The sequence below is a fragment of the Papaver somniferum genome, chromosome 11 (assembly GCF_003573695.1).
Source record: "Papaver somniferum cultivar HN1 chromosome 11, ASM357369v1, whole genome shotgun sequence".
NCBI classification, from domain to species: Eukaryota; Viridiplantae; Streptophyta; class Magnoliopsida; order Ranunculales; family Papaveraceae; genus Papaver; species Papaver somniferum.
In genome coordinates, this window is record NC_039368.1 from 127,872,619 (window position 1) to 127,899,275 (window position 26,657).

General features: G+C 36.9%; 1 protein-coding gene across 1 annotated transcript; it reads right to left on the reverse strand.

Moving 5' to 3' along the window:
• Nucleotides 1–1,014: 1,014 nt before the first annotated feature.
• LOC113323592 lies at nt 1,015–7,609 on the reverse strand. The gene is made up of 3 exons (XM_026571914.1): nt 6,662–7,609; nt 5,494–5,668; nt 1,015–1,147 (listed from the first exon to the last, which is right to left on the reverse strand). The coding sequence occupies exons 1-3, from the start codon at nt 6,759–6,761 to the stop codon at nt 1,030–1,032; spliced, it is 393 nt and encodes a 130-aa protein (XP_026427699.1). The 5' UTR covers nt 6,762–7,609; the 3' UTR covers nt 1,015–1,029.
• Nucleotides 7,610–26,657: the final 19,048 nt, after the last annotated feature.

Below are 26,657 nucleotides of genomic sequence, written 5' to 3' on the forward strand. Positions count from 1 at the left end.
TTAGCTCCTCATATCAAAAACATGCATAAAATAATAATCCATAGCTCAATAGGTGTTTTATTGGAGAAAAATAATATTATAGCGGATTCGCAACAGCTGTGAAGGCGTTACAGAACCTGCTGTTACAATTGGAGAATTGTTACAAAGTAAAGATGACAGTCTTGTTAAGGTTGTGATCTATTCTTCTTCTTCTTCTCCAACTCCGTTCGTACAGCTTCACTCTGCAACTCTGATTTTTCCGGCTTTGTAGCCTCTGCTCGGTCCCCCAAACTTGCATAACCCTTGTTCTCCCTCCCAGCAATCTATTTATACACCACAGGCCGGTTTAATCTCTCCCAAATCTCTTCGAAATCTCTTCGAAATCTCTTCTTTCCTTCCAAGCCAAGTCACGGGAAAATCTCACTGCTACCTTATTCACGCGTCGAATAAGTTTTTTCAAACTTCCAAAAATTCCCTAACTTGATAAAACCAAATCCCGAACAGATATATTTCCTTTCTACACGCGTACTTTCCATAGACAATCCCAAACAAACCCGGTAATAACTTAGTTCCCTGTTTTAAGATAACCATGTGGGAACCTTCCTTTTCTCGATTTCGAAGCAACCACAAATCATGTTGTATATTAACAGGCCAAACCCAATCCATACCCATGAAAAAACTACAAGAAATTCTCGTGCAAAATCAAAGCAGAAAAGTTCGCAGGTGACAATTATTCTTCTCCCTGTGTAACTTCATATAGATGATCCAGCCAAATTTCGTTGCTTCAAAACCCATGCTCACTCTGTTCATCTCATACAAGTCTAGACCAATCAAATTTAGTAATTGAATCTATCAAAATCACGTCCAAAATCCAATCCAGAAGTTCGCAGGTGAGCAGCTTTTAAACGTGACATTTCCCGCCATTTTTTCTGAATTTCAAATGGGAGAAGATGGCCTCCCCTTAACCAGTTCCGATCTGCCAATAGTAGGTGCCCTGAATGGAATGCCCTTTATCCTCTGATGGGGTGTAAATAACAGCTGGGCTACCCCTTAGCAAACGAGGTGCCCCTTATCCAAATCTTGGGTCCATTTAGCACTTTTCTCCGGTGAATGCAAATACCAATTTTCGAGCCAATTTCGCCGCAAAAGCTTATTTTTCCAAAAACACCTACAAAGACAAAAACCATAATAAATGCAAAATCGAGTGCCAACAAAATACAATATTGAGATCAAATTAGACAAAAAAATGTGTCTATCACCTAGGATGTCTTCTTTTTGGATTAGTTGGAAGAATAACTAGTGCTTTGAATAACGATGATTGTGACTACACATAGCTATTTTTGTTTTCATCTTCTTATGCTATTTTTTAGGTTTATTGGTTATTAAATTCTAGAAATAATTGGAGGATGATGTTTATTGCAGTATTTTAATGGTTTGTGATATTGCAATATTTTTATGGGATATGTATTGTTTACGTCCGTGAACTTGAAGGTCCCGTATTGCAGTCAAAAGTAAAGTCGTTCATGAATCGGTATTCTTATTGATGAAAAGACGATTTGACTTTTGACATATACAAAAGTTATGCCTATGCAATCATGTATTTGATGGAAAATAGGATGAAATCTTTTGTACAACAAGGATAAAGTCTATTATGTCGTTATGATGGAAAATAAAATAGATCCTTGTATGTTATCCACGGTATTGATCTTCATTGATCCATTGTATTATGTTTTACCGTGAAGGCTCCATTGTGTGTCTTATGTTGAGCACCTTACAACTAAGTCGATTACCTTGGCTTTGTCTGTTGTTCCATAAGATGTTATATGTTGAGCATTAGGAACTAAATTAATCAACTAGTTTGGTTATTTAGTTAGTACTCCATAAGTTTTCTTTCTTATGTCGAGTACATGTAGGGTTAAGGTTGTCATATTCTATGATGAACTTAGTCGGGGTTCCATAAGTTCTCTTATGTTGAGCCCAAAATAATTAAATTAATTACTTCGGTGATTAGTTTGGTTGTTTGTATTCCAATTAGATTAATTATAGGTTCTCTTGTAATTAATCTAGTTGAGTTTTCATATATTCCACAAGTTCTTGTGTTGAGTATATGAAAGGCTACACTATCATGCTCTTTGGTTAATGTAGTCATATATTCCGTAAGGTTTTCCTTATGTTGATTATTTGAACGGTTAAGTTAGTCACCTCCGTGTGATTGACTTAGTCGTAGCTCCGTGAGTTTACTTATGGTGAGAACTTTCAATTAAATTGATCACTTTTGTGGTTTGATTTAGTTGTGTATTCCAATTAAATTAATCATGGGTTTATTTGTGGTTAATTTGGTTGATCTTTGGATATAGAAAATCATTCCTATGGTTTTTGGTGTCCAATAAAAAATCCTTCTTTTCTTTCGAAATTAAGGTCGCTCTTGTTGTTCTCTCGGGAATGACATCAAATGGGGGAGAGTTCTTTTGAACTTGTGCTTAATGGTAATATCTTGCGGGGAGTACGGCTGTTGAATTTTATAGGGGTTATCTTGTATCTTAAAACTCCTTGATGAATGTTGTTAGCTTCGGCTATTAGATGGCATCTAAATTAAGTTGGTATGTATTTTTCTTTTGGTCATGAAATGTCTCTTGTGGAAATTTCATTATGATCCCATTCTTGTACCTTTGCCAATTTTATTGACAAAAAGGGGGAGAAATATTGTAGTTCACACTACAAATACATATGCTTTTCGGATCATTGTGTAAGGGGGAGTGGTTTCCATGATCGAGATGGAGTATTGACTAAGGGGGAGTGATACATACCACCGTAGTATTATTGTTAACGTCGTGATACAATTGGACTTTGATGTTATGTAATAATACTATGACACTGTATAATAATGATCGAGAATCTCGATTTCTCTCATTGTTGTAGCTACGGATCTTCAACAACGATGGTGCTAAACTTACAACCTTTGGGATCATTGGAGTACTTGGAATGACGAAGATTTCAAGGAACGTTGAAGATTAGACTATGGAATAGGAGCCACTAAAGTTTATCTTTTTTTTATTCCATATGTATTAATAGTTTTGTCTCTAAAATTGACAAAGGGGGAGATTGTTAGAGCATAGCTCGGTCAACCTCGCATGCGTTGCTATCTCAAGCATGTTTGTCAATGTTAGTGATCAAAACTATAAGTCTTGATTTCTAGCCTACATAGCTAAGTCTCAGACTAGGATTGAAAAGTGTAGTTGAGCTCAAGGACTTCATGGCGATTCATCATACAACGACAAAGATCTATACAAGGAACCGTGGAACTTCATAAACAAAAAGGTATGTGGAGACTTGAACTTATCTATCACTCAAAAGTCTATCTCTTCTATCTCTTACTTCTTATGAGACAAAAGTCGTATGCTATATAGACTAGATCATACACATTTGACATTTCGAGCTGAGCATTCATTGCTTATCTTTTATCGCGAAATCATGTGTTGGTAAAGGTAAAGTGTTTCGCTTTGATCAAGTTTATCTTCACCTAGTGACGAAAGTCATGAAAAGATATCATAGTTTTATGCAAACCGAGAACTTGTTTGTGAACTTAAGAGGTTATGATCTAAAGATGTGCTCTGGACATGAAATATTAAATTACTAAGGAATTCTATATGCAAATCGTGGATATAATGTTCATGAGCCGATTCAATCGAATCGAATCATCTTTGTTTTAATTGTGTCTTGTGTAGTTACATAAGATCTCATAGCAATTGAACAACTCCTTAACTAGTTCATTTGAGTCAATTGAACTAGTTGTGGTGAAGAAGAACAAGGTTAATATGAAATGCTCATATGGTTAACATTTTGGGTTACTATGTTGAACCAACATACACGTACACGTTTGGGCATGGTTTTCACAAACCCAGTAAACGTGTACCCAAGTGTGTGTGACAAGCTAAGTTTTCGATCTAACGGTTGAGAAATATTAGCTTGAATTTAAATCAGGTTTTCATCTAACGGTGAATAAGGATTGCTTTGTAACTAAGGCAAAACCCTGATTTGAAGGCTATATAAAGGAGACATCTAGCATTGTGCAAAACTAATCCCCACACGTCTGTGTGCTACTAGTGCGCCTGCTAGAGTCGATCTTCATTGACCTTTGATTTTCTTCTCTAAAATCATCTTAACGACTTAAAGACTTCATTAAGATTGTGAAGCCAGACCGATACTACTTTATCGTAGTTGTGTGATCTTATCTTGCATCTTCTATCGTACGAGTACAATCGATTTATTGGCTTGAGATCGTGAGAGTTCTCCGATAGGCAAGATAAAGAGGTCACAAACATCTTCGCCTCACTGTTTCTGATTCCTCGACAATCCACTTATGTAGTCAAGAAGGATTGTAGAGAGGTGATTAATTAATCTAGGTTGTTCTTCGGGAATATGAGACCGGATTATCAATTGGTTCCTGTTCACCTTGATTTCATATCAAAAGACGGAACAAAACCTAGGGTTTATCTGTGGGAGACAGATTTATCCTTTTATAGACTTTTCTGTGTGAGACAGATCTGTTTATTATCAAGTCTGTGATTTTGGGTTACAGCAACTCTTGGTTGTGGGTGAGATCAGCTAAGGGAATCAAGTGCGCAGTATCCTACTGGGATCAGAGGCGTAGGAGTACAACTGTACCTTGGATCAGTGGGAGACTGATTGGGGTTCAACTATAGTCCAGTCCGAAGTTAGTTTGCAGTAGGCTAGTGTCTGTAGCGGCTTAATACAATGTGTATTTTCAATCTGGACTAGGTCTCGGAGTTTTTCTGCATTTGCGGTTTCCTCGTTAACAAAATTTCTGGTGTCTGTGTTATTTCTTTTCTGCATTATATTTTATATAATTGAAATAATATAGGTTGTGCGTTTGTGATCATCAATTGGAAATCCAACCTTTGGTTGTTGATTGATATTGATTGATCCTTGGAAATCCAACCAAGTATTCCTAGTATTTGATAAAGACTCGTTATTGTTTTTAGCTTGAGTAAAAATCAAATCAAGAGAGAGATATTAACTCCTTGAGATACTTTTTATCTAGATTGAGTCTGTCTGTCTAGTTGATTCTCTAACAAAGTATTTCGGAGTTAGTCCATACAGATTGCTAATCGAAATATTGGGTGGTGTTGTTAGACCCCCGCTTTTTCATAACCTACAACAAAAGATCGTTTGTAATAAAACAATAAGTAAAAGAAGAATTCAAAAATAGGCAGGATTTGGATTAGGGTTGTGAAGATTCCGGTAGGAGAAAAATAAATACCCCAAACACAAATCAAAGAAATTGATGAATGAGAATAGTGTTAGGAAAGACAGGGTTCTGCTCCTAGGAAAGCATATTGTTATCGTTAATAAAAGAGAAGAAGAAAACCCTAATAATACCTTGATTAGATAAAGATATACTAAAAAAGATCAGATACTGCTGTTGGTAACAAAGAACCAAAAGTAGAAAAAGATTTAATTGAAACCCTAAACACAAAACTTGGTTCATATTACCTTGGTCTCGATGGGATTTCTTCTTTAAAGATCAGATACTGCTGTTGGTAACGAAGAATCAACAGTAGAAAAAGATTTAATTGAAACCCTAAACACAAAACTTGGTTCATATTAGCTTGGTCTCGATGGGATTTCTTCTTTTTAGAAAAACCCAACCGTGAATCAACGTTAATCTCTGCAACAGATAAGACGAAAGAGTTAGTTAATCAGATTAGGGTTCTGAAATCAGAGAATAGGATTTCTTCTTTTTGCTGAAAGAGAAAGCCTTATCTTATGTTTTTTTATCCGGTGTATTTATGCTGTTTTTTTTTTAAACAAAAAAGATATTTAGTGTTACATTCATATGATTTGAGGAAAAGCGGAATGGAGAAATTTCAAGGGGGCGGGGACGCTCATCCAAGGGTGGGTATTCTCACCGCGCGACGTGGAGCCTTATATGACTTAGGAGTTTAAAAAGTTTGATTTAAGTTTATTAAAATTCAGTTAACATTGGAAACACTTAAAAAAAATGGATTTGTAATTAAGGGTCATCTTCAACGGCTTGTTCAATATTTGTCACCATCCATTGCTAGCTAAATAACAAAACTAGTCATAAAAACCCAAGGAGACCAAACTTGTGGTACAAAAACCCCACTCAAATGTTGGCATTCATTAAAACTCCATCTTAAACTAAATTGATACAAAAAGTCCAAATTTTAAAAAATTGATACAAAAATCCCAAATTTCAAAATTGGTTTCGTCAAATTTTATGAGGTTTCATCAAAAAAAAAAATTTGAGGTTTTTGTGGTACTTTTGTTTTGACGGGTTTTTGTGGATGAATAGTGACACTTTGGGTTTATAACTCGCGGACCGGCTAAATAAATTAACGGGAGATAAAACAAAGATATATTATTCGAGTTAAATTAACCGAAGATAAAGCAAAGATATGTTATTCGAGTTATGTAAAAGTTGCAGGTGGAGTTGTGGGCATCTGGTTCAATCACTACATTAACTATTGCTGCGCCATTCTGTTTTATGGATTGTCTGATTTTGATAACGTAATACTGTAGACTGTAGTCCCAATCTTAGTAAATTCGCGAATTTTCCGTATAATGTCATCGTTTGAAACTTCCACTTAATTCCGTGAATTTGTAGACTAAAATAAATTATAGGGGAAATTTGCGTTACCTTTCCTGCCGAAGATCATAATTTGAATTGTCTCGTCTACAGAAATAAAATTACTGAAATCTCCTCTCGTTATATATTCCGTTGATTTTCCAGTTGACATGGCAGTACTATACACGTGGCAAAAAAGTAAAAATTTTTGGTGAAATGCCCGAGTTATCCTCGTCTTCCTCTTTTCTTTCTCATCAGTTGCTGCTGGTGAAGAAGGGGATCTGTAGCTGTTTTCAATTGAGACAGGGTGAAGAACACTTGAGAGTTCGAAGGTCAGATGGGTTGGGAGATGAAGAATAAGATTGCATATTAGAGAGCTAAGAAGGAAATACAGATTGGGTTGAAATCGGGCTCGTTTGTCGGCTGAAATTTAGGCAATTGACAACAACAAATTAGGGTTCTAGGCTCACTGCTGTTTTGGTTCCTTCGAAATTCAATTGAGAAACACACAACAACTTTGAGAAGAAAAGGTGATAGACGGTGGCTGTACGAGAGAAAAAAGGAAATTAATTGGGGTTTTTCATATGATCTTAAATACTAGTATTAACTGAGATAAAGTCGACCAAGTTTTCATGGAATTCGATTATTTACCCTACAAAGGTGTCGGTGGTTGTAGATCTGCTGGTATCAAGAGCAGATGGGTATGTGTTGCCATGGCCATAGCTTCGAATAAAGATGAATTTGAGTTTTCAGCAAGGCAGAAATTGGGGATATGGAGAAGTAATGGATTGATGACTCAGGGGATTTGATCAAGAAACAGAAGTAATAAGAGATGTTGCTGGGAAATTGAGATGGGTATTAGCAAAAAACAAGAGCATGGATCTGGGATTTAAGGTGTTGATTTCTGGTGATCTGGGGAAGTTGATGGAATTAATGGCGGCCACAATTGTGAAGCAGTAAGATTTTTTTTATTTTTTTTTTTCTGTTTGATTTCTCCCCATCGGATTTCTTCGACCGTGAGAGCGGCGGTTATGTGGCCGGGTGTTTTTTGTTTTGGGTTTAAAGAACCGGAGAAAGTGAGGATATTTTGGGTAGTTTGATTTTTTCATTTTTTTTCTATATAAAATTGGTGACTCAGTTTACTGGTATTGGATGGAATATGTAACGAGAGGAGGTTTTACTAATTGTATTTTTGTAGGAAAGGTAACTCAAATTATGATCTTCGGTATGGGAGGTAATGCAAAATCCCCCTAAATTATATAAGTATTTATGATTACGGAATCTTATGGTCTTTATCAATTTTTTTATTTTTCAAATTTTACATATCCCAGTCTAACCCATACGTACATGTTACTTGCCAGTTATATTGCATATATCATATGCAAAGTTTATTTAAACCATAAATTCATAATACATGAGGAAAGATTATGTTAAAAATGATTCTTTTACAGGTTAATGTATACCGATTTTATTCTTCCTTTGATCGATAAAGAAAAGATGCATTGATCAAAAAAAGAGGGTATAAAAAAATTATACCATCCTTGCCAGAGTACAAAAATAAAGAATACTCAAAACAGGCTAAGAGCACTCAAACAAAACAAAAAAAAAACATCAAGCTATATCAAAGTAGATTTTACACCATTTTTCATCACTTCCTTTGAATCAACATCCTCAAATTCTTTGAAAGTCAGTGACCAAGTGAACAAGACATAGGTTGCATTATAAGCAACAACAGCAGCAGGATTAGGATTATCATTAAAAACTCTATTGTTTCTCTCGTTCCATAAACACCAAATGATTGCTATTGGAACAAGTTTCCAGATTTCACTTCTAGCATTGTCAGAAAGAGAAAGCTGCCAAGGTTGAATTGCAGGTACAACATCTTCTGGCATTGTATAAAGCCATTTTAAGTTGGCAGTCATAATATCCCAAACTGATCTTGCAAAAGCACAATGAAGAAATAAGTGAGAAACATTTTCAGGAGCAGCACAAAAAAGACAATTATCTGGCACATTAATTCTTCTTCTGAGAAGCATATCTCTTGTTGAAAGTCTGCCATGAACAATCAACCAAAGGAAAAATTCAACTTTTGGAGGACATTTCAAACTCCATATATAAGAAAAGGCAGCATAATTTTGATGAGAATCTTCCACAGAGAGCTTGTTATACATTGATTTTACTAAAAAATCTATTTTGAGGTAAAAGGCCAGAACAACTCATCTTCCTGATTCTGATTGAATTTAAAGGATTGCAAGTCAGCTAGAAGAAGGACTAACTCAGTTCTTGCTGCAGCAGTAAGTCTTCTAGGGATGTTCAGATTCCATGTAACAACATTGCCAGTTAAAACACCCATAGCAGCAACTGAAAATTCTTTAGCTCTTGATAAACCAAAAAGAATTGGATAATAAGTTTTAATTGGTTGCTCATACAGCCAATTGTCATGCCAAAATTTGACCAGAACTCCATCATTTACTTTGAACCTGACATGTTTTACAAAACAAGAATTAGTCTTCATAATAGCTCTCCAGACTGATCTACCATATGTGCATTTAGGAATTTTTGGACACCACACAGATTCGCCAACACCATATTTCTCATCAGTAACTTGCTTCCATAGAACATCCTCTTCAGTTGCATATCTCCAAGACCACTTAGAGAGTAAAGATTGATTGACTAGCTTCAATTTTTTTATACCCAAACCTCCAAACTTTTTCTTTTTACACAGAGCATTCCATTTAACAGAATGAATCTTCTTTTTCCATTTATTATCACTCCAAAGGGATTTCCTCATAATTTGCTTAAGCTTCCTCAAAACAGAAACTGGGATTTCATAAAGTGACATGTAATTAACTGGTAGACTAGCAAGAACACTATTGATTAAAGTAATTTTACATGCTCGGGAGATAAATGGTTTCCTCCAGCCAGGCAATCTAGCAATGAATTTGTCCACCACTTTGTCCCATTTTGCCACACATCCACATTTATCACCCAATGGCAAGCCTAAATAAGTTGTAGGAAGAACTCCATTATAGTAACCAAGAAGAGAAGAGAAAGCATTCAAGTCACCTTTATGTATACCAAATTTTATTTTCCGAATTCGTACCTTTAAAACATATTATCCCGTATGTATACCGTTACAAACTATTCTTGAAACAAGAATACTTAACCAAATTTACATTCCTCATTCGAATAATACACATACAAAACATTTCATGTACCCTTAATTGCTAACTAGCTAAGGTTATAATTGATTGAACATTTCAACTTTCTCGGTGGTGACCCTGTTTAGCCAATAATGTGTCAACCAACACTAATATTCTCATGAACCTGTCAGTGTTTGAAACTCGTAAGCATGACAATAATGACAAAAACAAAATGATTCATACTCACCTCCATCACCAGCAGTTTTCCCTATTTGTGTCTCAACCGATCATTAGTGTTTTATTATATTTTTCCCTATTAAATGACAACCAACCATTATTATGTTATGGTAGTTTGGTAGGTATAGGATATTGGAAAACCGGGTACCATATGATGAAAACAAAAAATGAGAAAAGAATGTTGTATGACTGACTTCAAGGTCTTGTGATTCTTTTCAGTAAATACTTTGATCCTTCCCAATAAATTAGTGACTACAATTGGTCAATTAAATAATACTTCCAGGATACAATGAAGCCCTAAAAACACTGTTGGATTCCAGGGTTCTACTCACTTGACCCAATCAAGAGCACACAGTGTTTAGGATCTGATGATGCTTAGAGAGAAAAGAACTAATTTTTTTTATGTTGAATTTGGAGAAAACCTTCACCATCAAAAGAGGATTTCATGAGTTTTGGAGATGTCTTTTGACCTCCAACAGACGCTTTAAAAACACATTCATTAATGAGAAGAGACGCATCTGTAGAAAATTCTGCAAAACGAACCAGAAAAAAATTCTCTGAGACGCTGTCGTGCACTCTACTAAGGTAAAATACGGCCGGTGGGGCTGCCGCCTTCGGAACCCCCCTTTCGTAGGGAAAACATTTGAGGAAATATCCAACATAGGTCTAAAGACCCATCTTCTAAATGGGTTACCATTTATGGGTATAGGATTTGGTGGGTGCACAGCATTTGCGAAAATGTGGGGGAGACAAGTGGAGGATACCAAAGTACTGCAATCTTTGTAGATTGGAAGTCGATGTTTTGCAGTTAGTTAACTCCAACAATCATGCGAAGAATCGATGTTCACCATCTACAGGTTATCTGGTCAACTTCCCTTGACCGGAAGAGGTCGTCCCCAACAAATTTTCCATTTTTTTTTATTTTTTTTTGAAACATGAATTTTATTAGACTACTAGGAAATTGTTACATAAGAGTATATTATACCCCATGATTCATCAGGTACAATAAGATTGGTAAGCCATGAATCTACGTCAACTTGATATTGGAGCCGAATAGCGGTCTTTAGTTCAGAACTGCATCGAGGGTGGTTGGTGTTGAAGGTCGAAAGGCCTTCGGTCAATGCTTTCCACAAGAAAAGTTGTACTTTTGGGGGACATGACAGTGTCCAAAGGAACTTTGTTGGCGGTAGTGGTGTTCGACGCAGTTGATTGAAGATGTTAGTCAGACCTTTGTATCTTGTTGTTGCAATGAGCTGCCCGAACGAACGATCATCCATCTCTGCTCTTGATTTTTAGCTTTGGTTGTGTCTTGAAGTAGAATCCAATCTCCGCTCTTGAAGGAGTAGTGCTAGAAGTCCTATTTTACTATTACAAGGTTACTATAACTAAAAGTAGGTATAAGAGGAATTGCAAACTCAACTAGATTAACTTATTCAGACAGTAAACGGTTTATTTTATTTTATTTAGTTTTCATAAAATTCCAAAATGAACTTATTCATAAAGATTATATATGGAAAATAGAAATGGAAGGAAACATGCATCAGAACCCCCATTTAAGAAAAGAAAAGAAACAAAAAAAAAGCTAAACGAAAAATAAAAATTTATCCAAATTTATACGTAGGTATGAGCTTTAGGAGCATCTCCAATACAAGGGGTCATGGTTTTAAAATAGTGTGACACATAGGATTTAAGACCTTCTTATTCCTATTTTCATCTGAAATGTAAGGGCCAAGGTCGTAAAAAAGAATGACATGGCAAAGTGGGGTAGAGGTGAAAGTGTAAATAAGACTTTCTTCATTACCTTTGGTCTTAAGTCCAGATCACCTTTTGTCTCTAACTTTATATAAAAAGTGTTGCATAAGACCTTCAGGATTGGAGATGAAATATAGGTAGAACGACTTATCTTTTTTTGTTTTTGTCATATAATAAATGACCCGCATAATCAAAAGGTGTAAATAAGACTTCCACATAGGATGACCTTGATTTCTAACATTGGAGATGATCTAAGAAAAGGCTCGGTGAACCGTTCCATCAATGGTGAAAACTTTCTTTTGCTCCCAATTCTGCTAACACAGCCGCGCGGTAGTGTGAAAGTCCGAATTCAATCCTTATAAAAACTTCGGAGGATTTTCCTAATACACCATAAACCTCCAGGGAATCAAAGATTTATTTTTTGAAGCTGGTATTATTTCCAGTTGGGTCGCACTATAGCCATATCCATCTCATATAGTATCCTTAACTATCTGAAAAGCTTGAATGACGCCCCAAAATTTATCAGTAACCGAAGCATCCACACCAAGATAAGCCACGAAACAACCCATTATTGTTCCCGATGTATTTCTGCCTTCCTAGTTTGGGTCCTAGGAATATTATTTGGATCTATAGATTTATTCATCTACCCAATAAAGAAAGTTAATGAGTGTCTAGATTTGTTGAAACTACCAATTCACCCCCTATTAGATATAAATACTACCAATTTATTCCCGTTAAATCCTAATAATAAGAATTAAAAAACTAAAATCTAATTCATCTCCATCTTCATCTCAACTTGAACCAATTTTTCTTCTCTTTTTCTTCTTCTCCTTTTTTGTTTTTCATTTTCAAACGAAACCATCGTCTATTATCTGCGATCCGAAAAACGATTAATCGGATTATATGAGTGCGCAGATAAACCGATTGTGTAGCATTTAATTTCACAATTGCTTAGCACATAATCGGTTTATTTATGTATCCACATAACACGTTTCTTGGTGGCAAAAATTTCCAATTTTTCTGTATGTTTACATGAGCACTTGTATAAACCGATTGTTACGTTGATGTGTGATGTTAGGGATCGGTCTTTATATGTGTAACGTGTAAATCAATTCTTGGTGGCAAGAATGTCCAATTTTTATGTATGTTTTTTCGGTTGGAATCAGATTACATGAGCATTTGTATAACCGATTGTTGTTGAGCAATGTTAAGAATCAGTCTTTATATGTGTATCGTGTTAACCGATTTTATACCTTGAATTCATAAATATACATTGAGTTACATTCTTGTTTGTCATTTATCTCCAATCTCTCCATGGACAACAAGGGCAAGCAACAATGGCAAGCCAAAAAGAAACATATGAAGAAAAATGACCTAGCTTCTCCTCATAGTTTGGAACCTCGTCGAAAGAAAGGTAAAAATTTAGATGCTTCCCACCAAAGGGGATCGGCTGGTAAACGCAAAAGGGACCCACATGAATGACCCACCACTACTGACAGAGCAACCAACACAAGAAGAATCTGATTCTACTACAACTACTGAAGAAGAAAGTGGGGACGAAGAAGTTGATGATTAAGAAAATTACAAGGAAGTTGATGAAGAAGGAGGAGGCAAGGAAGTTGACGAATAAGGAGGAAAATTACAAGAACAAGTTCAACAACAAGGTCAGAAAAATGGTATGAATGATGGTCCAAAGAGAAAGAAAGGGGACCATATGCCCGACCTGCTGAAAATGTTTCATCGCGGCCCTGCTGATCCCGTTTACGGGTTACTCGGTGATGAAGGAATGTCGTTATGGTGGTACAAAGATAGTTGGACCATTGTCGTCTGCCATACCATAGTAACTACCTCAACCTTATGCTATTTAAGATAAAACTTATTATCCGTTTAGTGTTTTGATTAATGTCTATAGGTTTTTTTATAGGATCACAAGGATGTCGTCCGTCGTTTGAATCCAGGAACGTCAGCGAGTATGATGAAGAATTGACCCCTGGAATCGATATAATGAACCGTAGGAGAAGTACAAGAAGTAATCGATCTAGTATCTTCTATGGACTTGTTGGATGCAGTCGACAATTCGGTTGTTGGTTACGACAAACCTCTTGTATCCGCCTTTTCTAAAAGATATTACGGGGAAATGGATACTTTTCATCTTCTGGTTGGCGAGATGATGATAACTCCAAATGATGTGAAGTTGATTACCAGGCTAAGCATAGAAGGTAAAGTAGTGAAGCACAAAGACTACAAGAATGAGCTTGAGTTGGACAATATTTATGAGTTCACCAAGAATGTGGTCGCTTTGGATGAGGAGACGACAAAGTTAGAGATGAAAGTAGGTGATGCAAAGCACAGGATATTCCATCTCGCGGGCTTGAGAAACCACTTCATGGAAACAAAGAAGCTTTGTGCACCAGGGAAAATAGGTGACCCGAGAACGTATCTTCGCTAAAACCAATGCATATATGTACTCTACATCTTGGGAACTGTTATCTTCCCCGACGTTTCTGGTTCCCTTGTGAGCGCCAAATTTATTCAGCTATTACAAAAATTTGACAAGATTCACGACTACTCTTGGGGCTATGACATCCTTGCACACTCGTTGAATGAGTTGAGAAATGTTCAAAGGGCTCGAAGGAACCAAATCAGTGGGAATGTGGTTCTTTTGCAAGGATATTTTCATTTCCCAATGTTTGCTGAAAGGTATTTTGAGAAAAAGTAATGGTACGGTCAGCGTTATGGGGACAAGTACATCTTTAGCGGTAAGTCGTAGTTCCAAGATGAGGAAGATATACAGTTAAGGCGTCAATTGGACAACTTGGTCTAAAGGAAAGATGGTTGGATGCGACGGACAACAAAGTTATTTTGGGCCTTTGTTTCACCCAAGACGATATGTAATGTACAACTCGACGAGAGTCCCAAGACAATGCAGATACGTGCAAAAAATCCTAAAGGAGCACAAGAAGTTTAAAATTCATGATACTAAGAGCGAGTCATTTGATAATGATGTTGATATTGTTCCCAAAACTTTACCACCATCTGAATACTAGCATGAGAGAAGACACAAAAAATATGATATGGATGGCCGTTCGAAAACACATGATGATGCAATTCAAGGTTACATGCCATGGTACCACAATGTTTTGCACATTCGAGTGATACGAGTAGATGAGAGGCCCCAAATCAAGGACAAAGTTACATCTCTCGAATACCTGGTGTGTATTGTTTCTCAATTATGGTTTTATTAATGGTTCTAGCATGATTTGTTGTTTAATATGGAAACAGTAAATACGAATTGGGCATTTGATAAACCAATCAATGCTATCTATTAGGAAGGAAAAGATGTCGAGGCCAATGAAAAACTGATTGATGAATTGAATAGTATCGAAGATGTGAATGCAGGTGCAAATTTTGGGGAAGAGGTGGTGGAGAATACAAGAAAAAGAGGAGGAAAGCCCTTCCAAAAATGTACTCTCAAGGTGAATCGATCAGCGCCCAACATGATGTCGGGGAAGAAAGATCTGTTAAACGAGGACGAGATGCTCGTGGTACTGGACGTGGACGTGGTCGTGGAGAGGATGTTGATGAGTGAATGGTTTCTTTATTTTCCAAACTTATGTCTTTAACTATGGATATTTACGGAGTCAAAACTTATGTCTTAAACTTATAGTCAAATTATATTTGGTTATGTTTGCTAGTTTATAAATGAGTTTGGTCATTTTTGAAAATTATTTGTGTTTGACGAAGAGGCGATAAAAGAACCAACTACAATTTGTGTGCAAAAAATGCAAGATTCAGATAGTTTATTCAGTCAGAATCCGTTTATGTTTACCTACATAATAACTAATTCTACCATTTCTCGAGGGATACAATTTCAGAATCGGTTTTTACGAGTGCGCCACATAGAATATATGCAACTCGTGAAATCGTTAGTTCCTCCCTTCCATGAACGTCCCAAAGAACTATCTTCAATGTTTTGGAAGACAGTCAAAGAGTTCTATTATGAGCGCACCACGAATCCAATAAACCGTAAATGGAAAGACTTATCTTTTCAATTCGCATACATAAAAAGTGCAACGTGAGAATATGTTAAAATTAGAAGAATGGTGTACAACCATCATCCACAAGCTCCTTTAAGTGAAAAAGTGAGTAGTATGATATTTTTATACCCATGTCATCATTTAATGTTTGCATACTGACATTTAATTCATTTAACTGATGCAGAAACGATTCAATGGATTATGGAGAATTCGTAATGGGGAAAAGAAGTTCATTCACCAACAAGGAATATGTGGTGTTGTACCGTCGTGCTCGGAGGTTCATTGACGATGTACTGATGTGCGAGATTCAGGAATTCGCATAATAAATTGTCCTATGTATGTAATGCGCTAATTTCCTAAACTATGTGATGAATATTTTGTTTCTAAATGTATGGCATAATCGGATTATGTGGACATTCTCTGTTTCCTATAATCGGTTTATATATACATTAACAAAAATTGATTCTGGGTTTTCTTCATCAATTGAAAAAACAAACCCGTACTCGGTCTGCTTCTTTACGAACATCACTCGGTTCTGGGTTGATTAAACATCACTTAATCACCTAAATGAACACTAATTAATCAAAAATAATTTATCCATTAAGTAAAATAGTTGGATAAGGGTTTATCTGTTTTACTTCAAAATATTCTCTTTTGTCTTGCAATTTTTTTTTGTTGATCGGTAAAGGATTTGGTGCTGGCGAGTTTCGCACTCAGGTCACTGGTATCATCACCCATAATTTTACCACTGTACTACAGTAACACCGGCTCTGGCTCAAGTCATTATAGTTATAGACCTTAAATAATATGCCTAGGCGCCAAACTAGGAAGGTAGTTTTGAACTAGGAAGGTATTTCTGACTGATGTCACTTGTAGTATTAGACTCCAAATAATATGCCCAGGCCCTAAAATAAACTAGGTATTTCTGATCACCTCCCCACAATTTGCACTGCCTAGATTACTAAAAGAGCATCCATACATAATAAATTTAATCCGTCGAAGTAATGGAGGATGGCAACGTACCTCTATGATTATTGGGCTTGGCGAGCCTTCGACTCTATCCCCCTAGCAAGCGGACCTAACAACATCGTTTATGATTTGTGAAAATTACAGGGAAACCCATTCTTACACATTTTCCTACTGTGAAACCCACCCCCACAAAATCTCACGGGCGCACCCAAAACCGGCCAACAAATTATTCGCAGGCCCAGAGTTTTCAAAATTAGTTTATTTTCTTTTTTATTTTCCAGTTTAACCTCAGTTTCAGTTTCAGTTTCAGAGAGATTTAGGCGCAGAGATTTAGATTCAGAGATTCAGTTTCTGAGAGTTGAGAAGGAGATAGAATACGAGCGAGAACGAGAGCTGAGAGATTGAACTGTCGATAGCTGAGAAGGAGCTGATTGAGATATTTGATTTACTCAGAAAATATGATTCAAGCTTTAGCCTCACTTGTTCTGATCGAGAGATTGATTATCGAGAATTGTCCTTGATTACCGAGATTCAATTTACTCAGCAAGCTTTAGCCTCACTTGTCCTTGATTACCGAGATTCTATTTACTCAGCAAAGCTTCAGGTTCGTTCGTTTTCATTCCAATCTTGATTCTGATTTTTGTTTAATCTTGTTTCGATTCTATGTTTTCTGTAAGATTAGGATCTATTATTTTAGGTTTTCGAAGCTTAATTTAGTTTTTCGAATCGTTTTTTAGATCTTTTAAGCTTGTTTTTGAATTTTTGTTTATTTTCGAGGTTTTGAATTTGTTAACATCAATGTAGATCTTTTCGATTCAATTTTTTTGTTTCGATTTCATGTTCCGATGTTAATATACCAATTTACTAGGTTTTGCTTCTATTCTGTTGGATTTTTTATTTGATTTGTTTTTCCATTCTTATTTTTGATCTGTTATCTGTTATTGATTTTGATATCTTATTGATTTTTCATCTGATTATGGTTAATGTAGATTGTTTGTTGTTGTTGATTTGATCTTTTAATCTTGAGTAAGAATTTTTGTGAAGCAATATGCAGGATAGATATGTTTGATTTTTTCTCTTTGTGTTTTGCATGGTGAAAATACCTGTTGGTAGTGCACTAGATGTAATTCACTACTTCAGTGAATTCTTAGCACATCCTGTTGATATCAACACCGTTTGGAGTCTTTGAAGACAGCCGTTTGCCAGAAGTGGAGTCGTTTATTACTGCATCATGCCAGATTTTCCTTTAATGCTGGAAGCAAGTTTGTGCGAGTTGATTTTGATACTCTGCTTCAGTGTTTTGTATCTCGTTGCCACTGTAAAGGTCAGAAGAGGTTTGATTTACTTGTCGAAGTTGGATGTAATTCTTCCAGAAGTCGTAGTAGAGCTTCAAGTAGTCGTGTAATAGAACCTGAATCCGAACAAGCTATGGTGAATTTCCTTGAAGATGGTGTTGTGCCTGTTAAGAAGGTTCTTAGGACTGAAGGTTTGGATAAATTACTTGGTGAAGTTGGTAAAGTGTTTTTTGGAGGTGTAGCTGAGGTACGTATCGTAGTGAAGAAATATGAGTTTAAAGTTGGGCGTGTTCTTGTATATACTAAGAATGAACCTAGCAGGTTCTATGCAAAATGCTCAAAAGAAAATTTTCCTTGGGAGTATAAGGTTTGTGTTGTTGATGTTGAAAACAAGATGCTGAAGGTTAAGAAATATGAGAGTAGTTGATGTGATTTTCAATTGAGTTGTAGTAAAAAGGTTCGTTGAGACTTGTGAAAGCAAAAGAATTTAGACTTAAAAATTAAAGAAAACTTAACTCAAAATTTGATTTCAAGATATGAGAAAATAACCAAGACACTGATTCCACTATTACACATGAATGAATGATGGTAAATAACCCAAAACTCTAATTATCTTTAAGTCCCTTATTTTCTTAACTCACAAATAATCAGGAAAATTCTCAAAAATTAATTGTATCCCCTAAGCATAGATTATCTAATCAAAGCATAACCTATCTAATTGAATCACAACTAATGAAGAAAATTATGCAAACAATTAAAAACTCTACAAAAGCAGTGATTCAGTGAATTATAATTAAATATTAGAGAAAATATAATAGTTACCAAATTATTTATGTGTAAATAGCTTCCTCATTGCCTTGGTTGTGAGAGAATTAGCACATCATCATGTTGGAAACACGCTCGAAATTTATTATTATTACTCAAAAATGGTTTACAAATGATGAAAAGGGATAAATATAATGAAAACCGGGTTTGTAACAGTTATATATGTCACAAACCAAATAAGTCTGCCTCTGATGTACGACCCTCGGCTGTGAGTCGTTATCACTGTAGAAAAACGACTGTCTTTGCTGGTCTGTTTTTCGTGTTCTTCAGCTATGCAGCAGCAGAAATGGTCTGCAACTTTCAATTTCTCGCCTCTAAGATGTTCTATATCCTCCCAATCCTCTCCGTCACTTTCTCTGCTACCCCAAGACGCTATTTATACACAACAGGCGATGAAAATCTCTTGTAATAACTTGCAATAATTCTCCTTAACTCTGCCAGCCTCGGAGATATTTTTACTTCCTTTTTCTTCTTCTTCAAGCGTCTGTTACTGTAAACTATCCTTATTTTTTTTCTACACGTTTCTGCTCCATTTTGGCACAATCCAAGCACAACCATTACACGTCTAAATCTTGCATAATCCCGTGATATACTCCTGCAAAACTCGTGCTTCTCTGTTTTCGTCCATGCGTGATTGTAGCCCAAGTTAGACGAAACAAAGCACATTACCATCCCTGTTTGGTACGTCCAAGTCATCCCAGAAAATCCCAGCCATTGAATATTTCTCTAACTCTTCCAAAATTCCAACCCTAAATGTTTCCGGTAACTGGACAAAATTCCGGTGAAACTCCATGGAATTCTGTTCCCATCACCGGTGATTATCCAGCCCAGTTTTTTCCATTATAATATATACCAAGTCTGTTTAGTGTTAAAAGGTCCAACCAAGCTGAATTTGGCGATTGAATCTCCACCAATCAGCTCCGAAAATCCAACCCTAATCTGTTGTTCGTGATTATCAACTTTTCCCGCCAAAAATGTTTTCAAACGAAGAAGAAAGGGTTGCCCCTTATCCAACAGTTGGGGGTGCGAATATCAGATGTGTACCTCTTAGTAATTGGGATGCCCCTGAACCACAGTAGGGGTCCGAATAACACGTGTTCTCCGGGAGTGCTCCGAGCAACTTTTCGAGCCGAATTTTCCAACATATTTATTTCCAAAAAAATACCTACAAACACACAAAACACCAAAATAAGGACAAAAACGAGCACTAACAATACAAAACATTAAGGAAAAATTAGACACATAAATGCGTCTATCAAATACCCCCAAACTTATTATTTGCTAGTCCTCGAGCAAAACTAATAAAAAAATGAAACCGAGTTAGTCTCGGGTGGGTTTCCAGAAGTGTACCCACAAAAACCTTTTACTCTAGACCCTAGCTATCTAGGCAGAACCTTGGAAGGCACTAAAGAATCTCCTTGGTTGACATACTTATTGACTACAGGAGGAAGTACCCTGATGCGAAATTCCAATTGTTGTACACGAGTTTGCACCCACATACTAAAATTCATATAAAGTGACAGAGCTCTACTCAGATAGTTTCTGGAAATCATAAACCGGAGTAAACCAATCACATGGATAGATTAAGAAGATGGATGTAGAGAAAAACGTGGATGATGTTGACTAAGGTGAACCTATCCTAATGGACTGAGATACAGGTCTGGACTAATATCAACACACTGGCATATACAAGGGAACCAGTGGTCGATAATCCTAACTCTAGGTCAACTCAGCTGGCATATACAAGGGTACCAGTGGTCGACTTTATTGTATTTATTCCGGTTGGTCTGGTGGTTTGGTCTCAATTTTTTTTTTATCTGAGTCACTCTATTTCACCCTAGCAATGGTAAAAAGAAAAATAAAAAAGAAGTGATCAGGATTCTTTCGATGTTTCCATCACGAGGATATGGCGAAACTACCATGTTTTTTCTAACACTAGATCTGTGATTTTATGAATAGACTCTTCTAGATTTTTCCATCTAATCAGATTGGTTCCTCAACTCCAACAACCAAGATGTTCCCATCCACTTAAATTGGTTAGTGCCGACCTTAATAAGCATAAATTTCTAGGCTCTGGAGTTTATTTATTGCAGCAAAAAGTTTCTTCCCCACCCCCAAACTTAAATCTAAAATTGTCTTCAATGTTTCTAATCAAAGAGCAATACCAAAAAGTAACATGAGGAATAAATAAAGAGAGAAGTCGGAAAGATAGTACCTGGGTGAAAAGAGAAATCAAAGATTAATATACAACATACAATTTCCTCGATGGTTAATCAAGGGTAAAAAGGGTCCTCCAGAGGGACCTCCTCAACATCACCTGTAGGAAAGGGCTCTAAAAAGGGTTTCAATCTCTGACCGTTAACCTTCGAAGAACTACTACCATCCGGTGTCTCGATTTCAACAGATCCATGAGGAAAGACAGTGCGAACAATAAAAAGACCCGTCCACCGAGAACGTAACTTCCCAGGGAAAAAATGCAAGCGGGTATCATACAGAAGAACTTTTTGACCTGGAGAAAATGACTTTCTTAACATATTTCTATCATGCACAAGTTTCATTTTTTTCTTATACTCCTTAGCATTATCGTATGCATCTCTACGAATCTCTTCCAACCCATTGAGCTGGAGTTTCCTATGGGCTCCTGCCTTGTCGAGTGAAAAATTTAGCTGCTTAACAGCCCAATAAGCTTTATGTTCTAACTCAACAGGTAAGTGACATGCCTTGCCATAAAAAAGCCGATAAGGCGACATTCCAATGGGGGTCTTAAACGCAGTACGTTAAGCCCATAAGGCATCAGTAAGTCTAGACGACCAGTCTTTCCGATTAGGATTAACTGTTTTCTCTAATATACGTTTTATCTCCCTATTGGAAACTTCTACCTGACCACTAGTCTGTGGATGATACGGGGTAGCTACCTTATGTGTAATACCATATTTCTTCATCAAAAGCCTAAAAGGTCTATTACAAAAGTGCGACCCTCCATCACTAATTATAGCTCGCGGTGTACCAAAACGTGTAAGTATATTATCTTTCAAGAACTCAATCACAACCCTATGGTCATTGGTTTTACACGCAACCGCCTCAATCCACTTAGATACATAGTCTACAGCGACAAGGATGTATAAGTTACCAAAAGAATTAGGAAATGGACCCATAAAGTCAATACCCCACACATCAAAGACCTCAACAACTAAAATAGGGTTCAAGGGCATCATGTTCCTACGGGATATGGTTCCTAATTTCTGGCAACGTTCACAAGTCACACAGTAACTGTGGGAGTCTTTAAACAACGAAGGCCAATAAAATCCACACTGCAATATCTTAGCAGCAGTTTTCTTAGCATTAAAGTGACCCCCACAAGCATGATCATGACAAAAGGAAATAATACCGGACTGATCACTCTCAGGTATACATCTCCTAATAATCTGGTCTGGACAATACTTAAACAAATAAGGATCATCCCAAAAGAAGTGCTTAACCTCAGCTAAAAACCTAGAACAATCTTGTTTACCCCAATGTTGGGGCATTCGACCAGTAGGAAGGGAATCATCAGGGGAACTAACAACTAGCCTAGACAAGTGGCCTGCTACAATATTTTCGGCACCCTTTTTGTCTCTATTGTATGGAGAAAACTCTTGCAACAAAAGGATCCACCTAATCAATCTAGGTTTCGTATCCTTCTTAGAAAGAAGATAAATCAAAGCGGCATGATCATTATATATGACGATCTTAGAACCTAAGAGATGGGGTCTAAACTTGTCTAAGGCAAACACAATGGCTAACAGTTCCTTCTCGGTAGTGGTATAGTTTAACTGGGCATCATTCAGAGTTTTGCTAGCATAGTAAATCACATGAAGTAATTTGTTTTCTCGCTGACCTAGCACAACACCAATATCATAATCTGAAGCATCACACATGATCTCAAAGGGTAGGTTCCAGTTGGGTTCCTGGACTATGGCGGCGGTAGTGAGTAAATTCTTAAGATTCTCAAAAGCCTCTAAACAAGCATCATCAAAGACAAACTTAACATCTTTTGCAAGCAAATTGCAAAGAGGTCTTGAAATGAGGCTAAAATCCTTAATGAATCGACGATAAAAACCTGTATGCCCTAAGAATGACCTAATATCTCTTACGGTTTTTGGGACCTCTAAAGTCTTAATAAGGTCAACTTTGGCTTTATCTACCTCTATACCCTTAGAAGATACGATATGCCCTAAAACAATTCCTGAACGAACCATTAAGTGACATTTCTCCCAATTAAGCACTAAATTATTTTCCTTACACCTAGTCAACACTAGTGACAAATGATTCAAGCACTCATCGAAAGACGAACCAAACACTGAAAAATCATCCATAAAGACCTCTAAGAACCATTCTACCATGTCAGAAAATATGCTCATCATGCAACGCTGAAAAGTCGCAGGGGCATTATAAAGCCCGAAAGGCATGCGTCTATAAGCAAAGGTACCAAAGGGACAAGTAAAAGTGTTTTTCTCCTGGTATTCTGGGGAAATAACGATCTGATTATATTCAGAGTAGCCATCTAAAAAGCAGTAGTGACTATGTCCAGCTAACCTCTCTAGCATCTGGTCAATGAAGGGAAGAGGAAAGTGGTCCTTCCTAGTGACCTTGTTCAATTTCCTATAGTCAATACAAACACGCCAACCCGTGGTCACTCGGGTCGGGATTAACTCATTGTTATCATTCTGGACTACAGTAATACCGGATTTCTTGGGAACAACCTGAACGGGGCTGACCCACTTACTTTCTGAAATGGGGTAGATAATGCCTGCATCTAACAACTTAAGGACCTCGTTTCGAACTACCTCTTTCATATTAGGGTTTAGTCGACGTTGCATCTCCCTAGAAGGTTTGGTATCACTCTCTAAATAGATCTGATGCATACAAACAGTGGGACTTATACCCTTAATCTCAGCTATGGTCCACCCTAAAGATTCCTTGTTGTTTGGAAGGACGGTTACTAGCCTACTTTCCTAATCACTATCCAAGATGGAAGAAATAATCACAGGTAAAGTCTCAGACGGGCCTATAAACACATATTTCAGGGTATCTGGCAATGGTTTTAGGTCCAACTTAAGAGGCTCTTCTAACGAAGGAACTAGGGTAGATTTAGAAACTGGTCGTGGTTCAAACTTAGGTTTCCATACATTACTAGTGTCCAACAAAGGGGTTGAATCTAACAAAGCATTCACCTCATTAATCACATTATCATCATCAAAATCAATCCCAAAGTGAGATAGGCATTTCTCTAATGGATCTTCAAACAAAGTGTTTGGTAATGACTCCTTGACTAATGTTCCTATCATGTTCACCTCTTCTATGTTCGAGTCATCTAGTTCAGAGGGTAGCTTACTAATATTAAAAATGTTCAGCTCAATAGTCATATTACCAAAAGACAATTTCATATACCATTTCGACAGTTAATGATCGCATTGGATGTAGCTAAAAACAGGCGAACTAAAATTACCGGTATCTGGTCTCTGGGTCAGGGACAGGTTGGGTATCTAGGATAACAAAATCCACTGGATAAATAAACTTGTCAACCTCTATGAGAACATCCTCGATCACACCACGAGGAATTTTAACGGACCTATCAGCTAACTGAAGTGTCATCTGGGTAAGTTTCATCTCACCAAGTCCTATCTTAAGGTACACATGATATGGCAGTAAGTTCACACTAGCTCCTAAGTCAAGCAACGCTTTCTCAACACGGTATTTACCTATTATGCAAGAAATGGTAGGGGACCCTGGGTCTTTATACTTAGGACTAGTGGTATTCTGAATAATAGAACTCACGTGACTAGCTAGAGAAGCTTTCTTCTGGACATTAAGCTTTCGCTTTCGCGTACAAATATCCTTGAGAAACTTGGCATAAGAGGGAATCTTCTTAATTGCATCCAGTAGTGGAAGGTTGATAGTTACCCGCTTAAAAACCTCCAATATATCATTAAATTGGACTCCCTCTTAGTTGGAACTAGCAGCTGTGGGAATGGGGCTCTAGAGACAAAGCCGGGCTCAATATGACCCTCATTGGTCTCTTTAGAGACTCCATCAGTGTCCTCAGTTTCTGGTTTAGAAGGGTGAACTACAACGTGTTCACCATCAGGCATGGAAACCTTGTTGTCTATCACTCTACCACTCCTAAGGGTTTTAATAGCATTCACATGATCAGATGGTCTTTCACATATTTCATTAATTCCTCTAGGGTTGGGTTGAGTCTGACTAGAAAACTTACCTCTTTCTCTTAAAGACTCATTTATCTGACTAACCTGGTTTTTCAACTCGGAAATATCCTGAGAGTTAGCCTGACCTATTCTCTTATTTTCTTCTATACCTTGAGCAACAGATTGCTGAAACTGCACAGTATTACGAGTTAACAAAGCAAGAGACTCTTCTAAACTCATAATCTTCTTATCCTAAGGGTTCTGAAACTGTGCCAGAGCTGAAGGATTCTTAGTATAGCCAAAACCTGGGGGAACCTGAGCATTACTAGACTGACCTTGATTCTGGCCCTTGGACCAAGAAAGGTTTGGATGGTTTCTCCAGCCAGGGTTATAGGTTTCTGAATATGGGTCAAACTTCTGTCGGTTATCAAACCTAGTGTTGTTATAAAGAGAATTGGCTTGCTCTTCAACAACAAGGCCTTCCCAAAAAGGCTCATTTCTTCCACTACTACCACTAGAATGACCTAATTCTAAGGCTTCTAACCTTTTGGCTATAGTTGCTATTTTGGCATCTGACTCATAAGTTCCTTCTACCCTATTAACATTTCCTCTACTTAGAAGAATTGTTTTCTGGGGTTCCCTACTATTTTCCCATTGTTGGGTCATATCGGCGATTTCATTCAAAAATGTCATCGCTTCATCAACAGTTTTATTCTCAAACCCACCTGTGCATAAGGACTCAACCATGGTTGTTGTTGAATAATCTAAACCCTCGTAGATGATCTGAACTAACCTAACCTTCTCCAAACCATGATGAGGACATTGAGATATCAAGTCATTGAATATTTCTAAGTACCTATATAAAGATTCTCCCTCTTGTTGGGCAAAAGTACAGATTTGTGTCCTAATAGAAGATGTTTTATGCCTTGGGAAAAACTTATGTATAAAGGCAGAAGTAAGTTGGTCATAGGTTTTAATTGACTCAGAGGACAAACTATACAGCCAAGATTTGGCTTTATCTTTTAAGGAAAAGGGGAATAACATAAGTTTCAACGCATCATCACTTAGGTTTTTAATTTTCAGAGTGCTACAAACTTCCTCAAATTCCCTAACATGAAAATATGGGTTCTCATTCTCTTTTCCTAAAAACATTGGGAGCATCTGTAAAGTCCCAAGTTTCAGTTCATAATTTGCCTCGGTTTCATCTAACTTGATACAAGACGGACGAGAGGTCCTAGTTGGGTTTAACAAAGATTTCAAAGTTGTCATTTCTGGCACTACCAAAGGACTAGCAGTACTTTCTTCACTAATTGTCAAGTTTTCAAAGATGAAATTTCCAAAGACAGGGCTCTCAAAAGAAGAGTCTTCGAGCTCCCCGCCTTCACAAGAATGAACTACTAGGTTTGTCACTAATCAAACGACCTAGAGTGTTTCTTTTCCAAGCCCGCTCTCTAATGACCTCGGGCATACACTAGAAAAACAAAAATACAAAGAAAAATCCTAAAACGAAGGGAATATCTAAGCAAACACAAACAATGATGACTCTACCACAGTAAACCTACTGATTTCTAGAAAACAAAAAGCATGATGGCTCCACTTAGATTGTTTCTAGACCAGATTCCAAT

Excerpts from the sequence above, each read along its gene's own strand:
- LOC113323592 (XM_026571914.1), bottom strand. The coding sequence starts at position 6,761 with ATGTCAACTGGAAAATCAACGGAATATATAACGAGAGGAGATTTCAGT. Across the intron at positions 5,669-6,661 it reads TATGATCTTCGGCAGGAAAG|AGATTAACGTTGATTCACGG; the intron begins GTAACGCAAATT and ends TATCTGTTGCAG. Across the intron at positions 1,148-5,493 it reads GAAATCCCATCGAGACCAAG|GTGTTTTTGGAAAAATAAGC; the intron begins GTAATATGAACC and ends TTGTCTTTGTAG.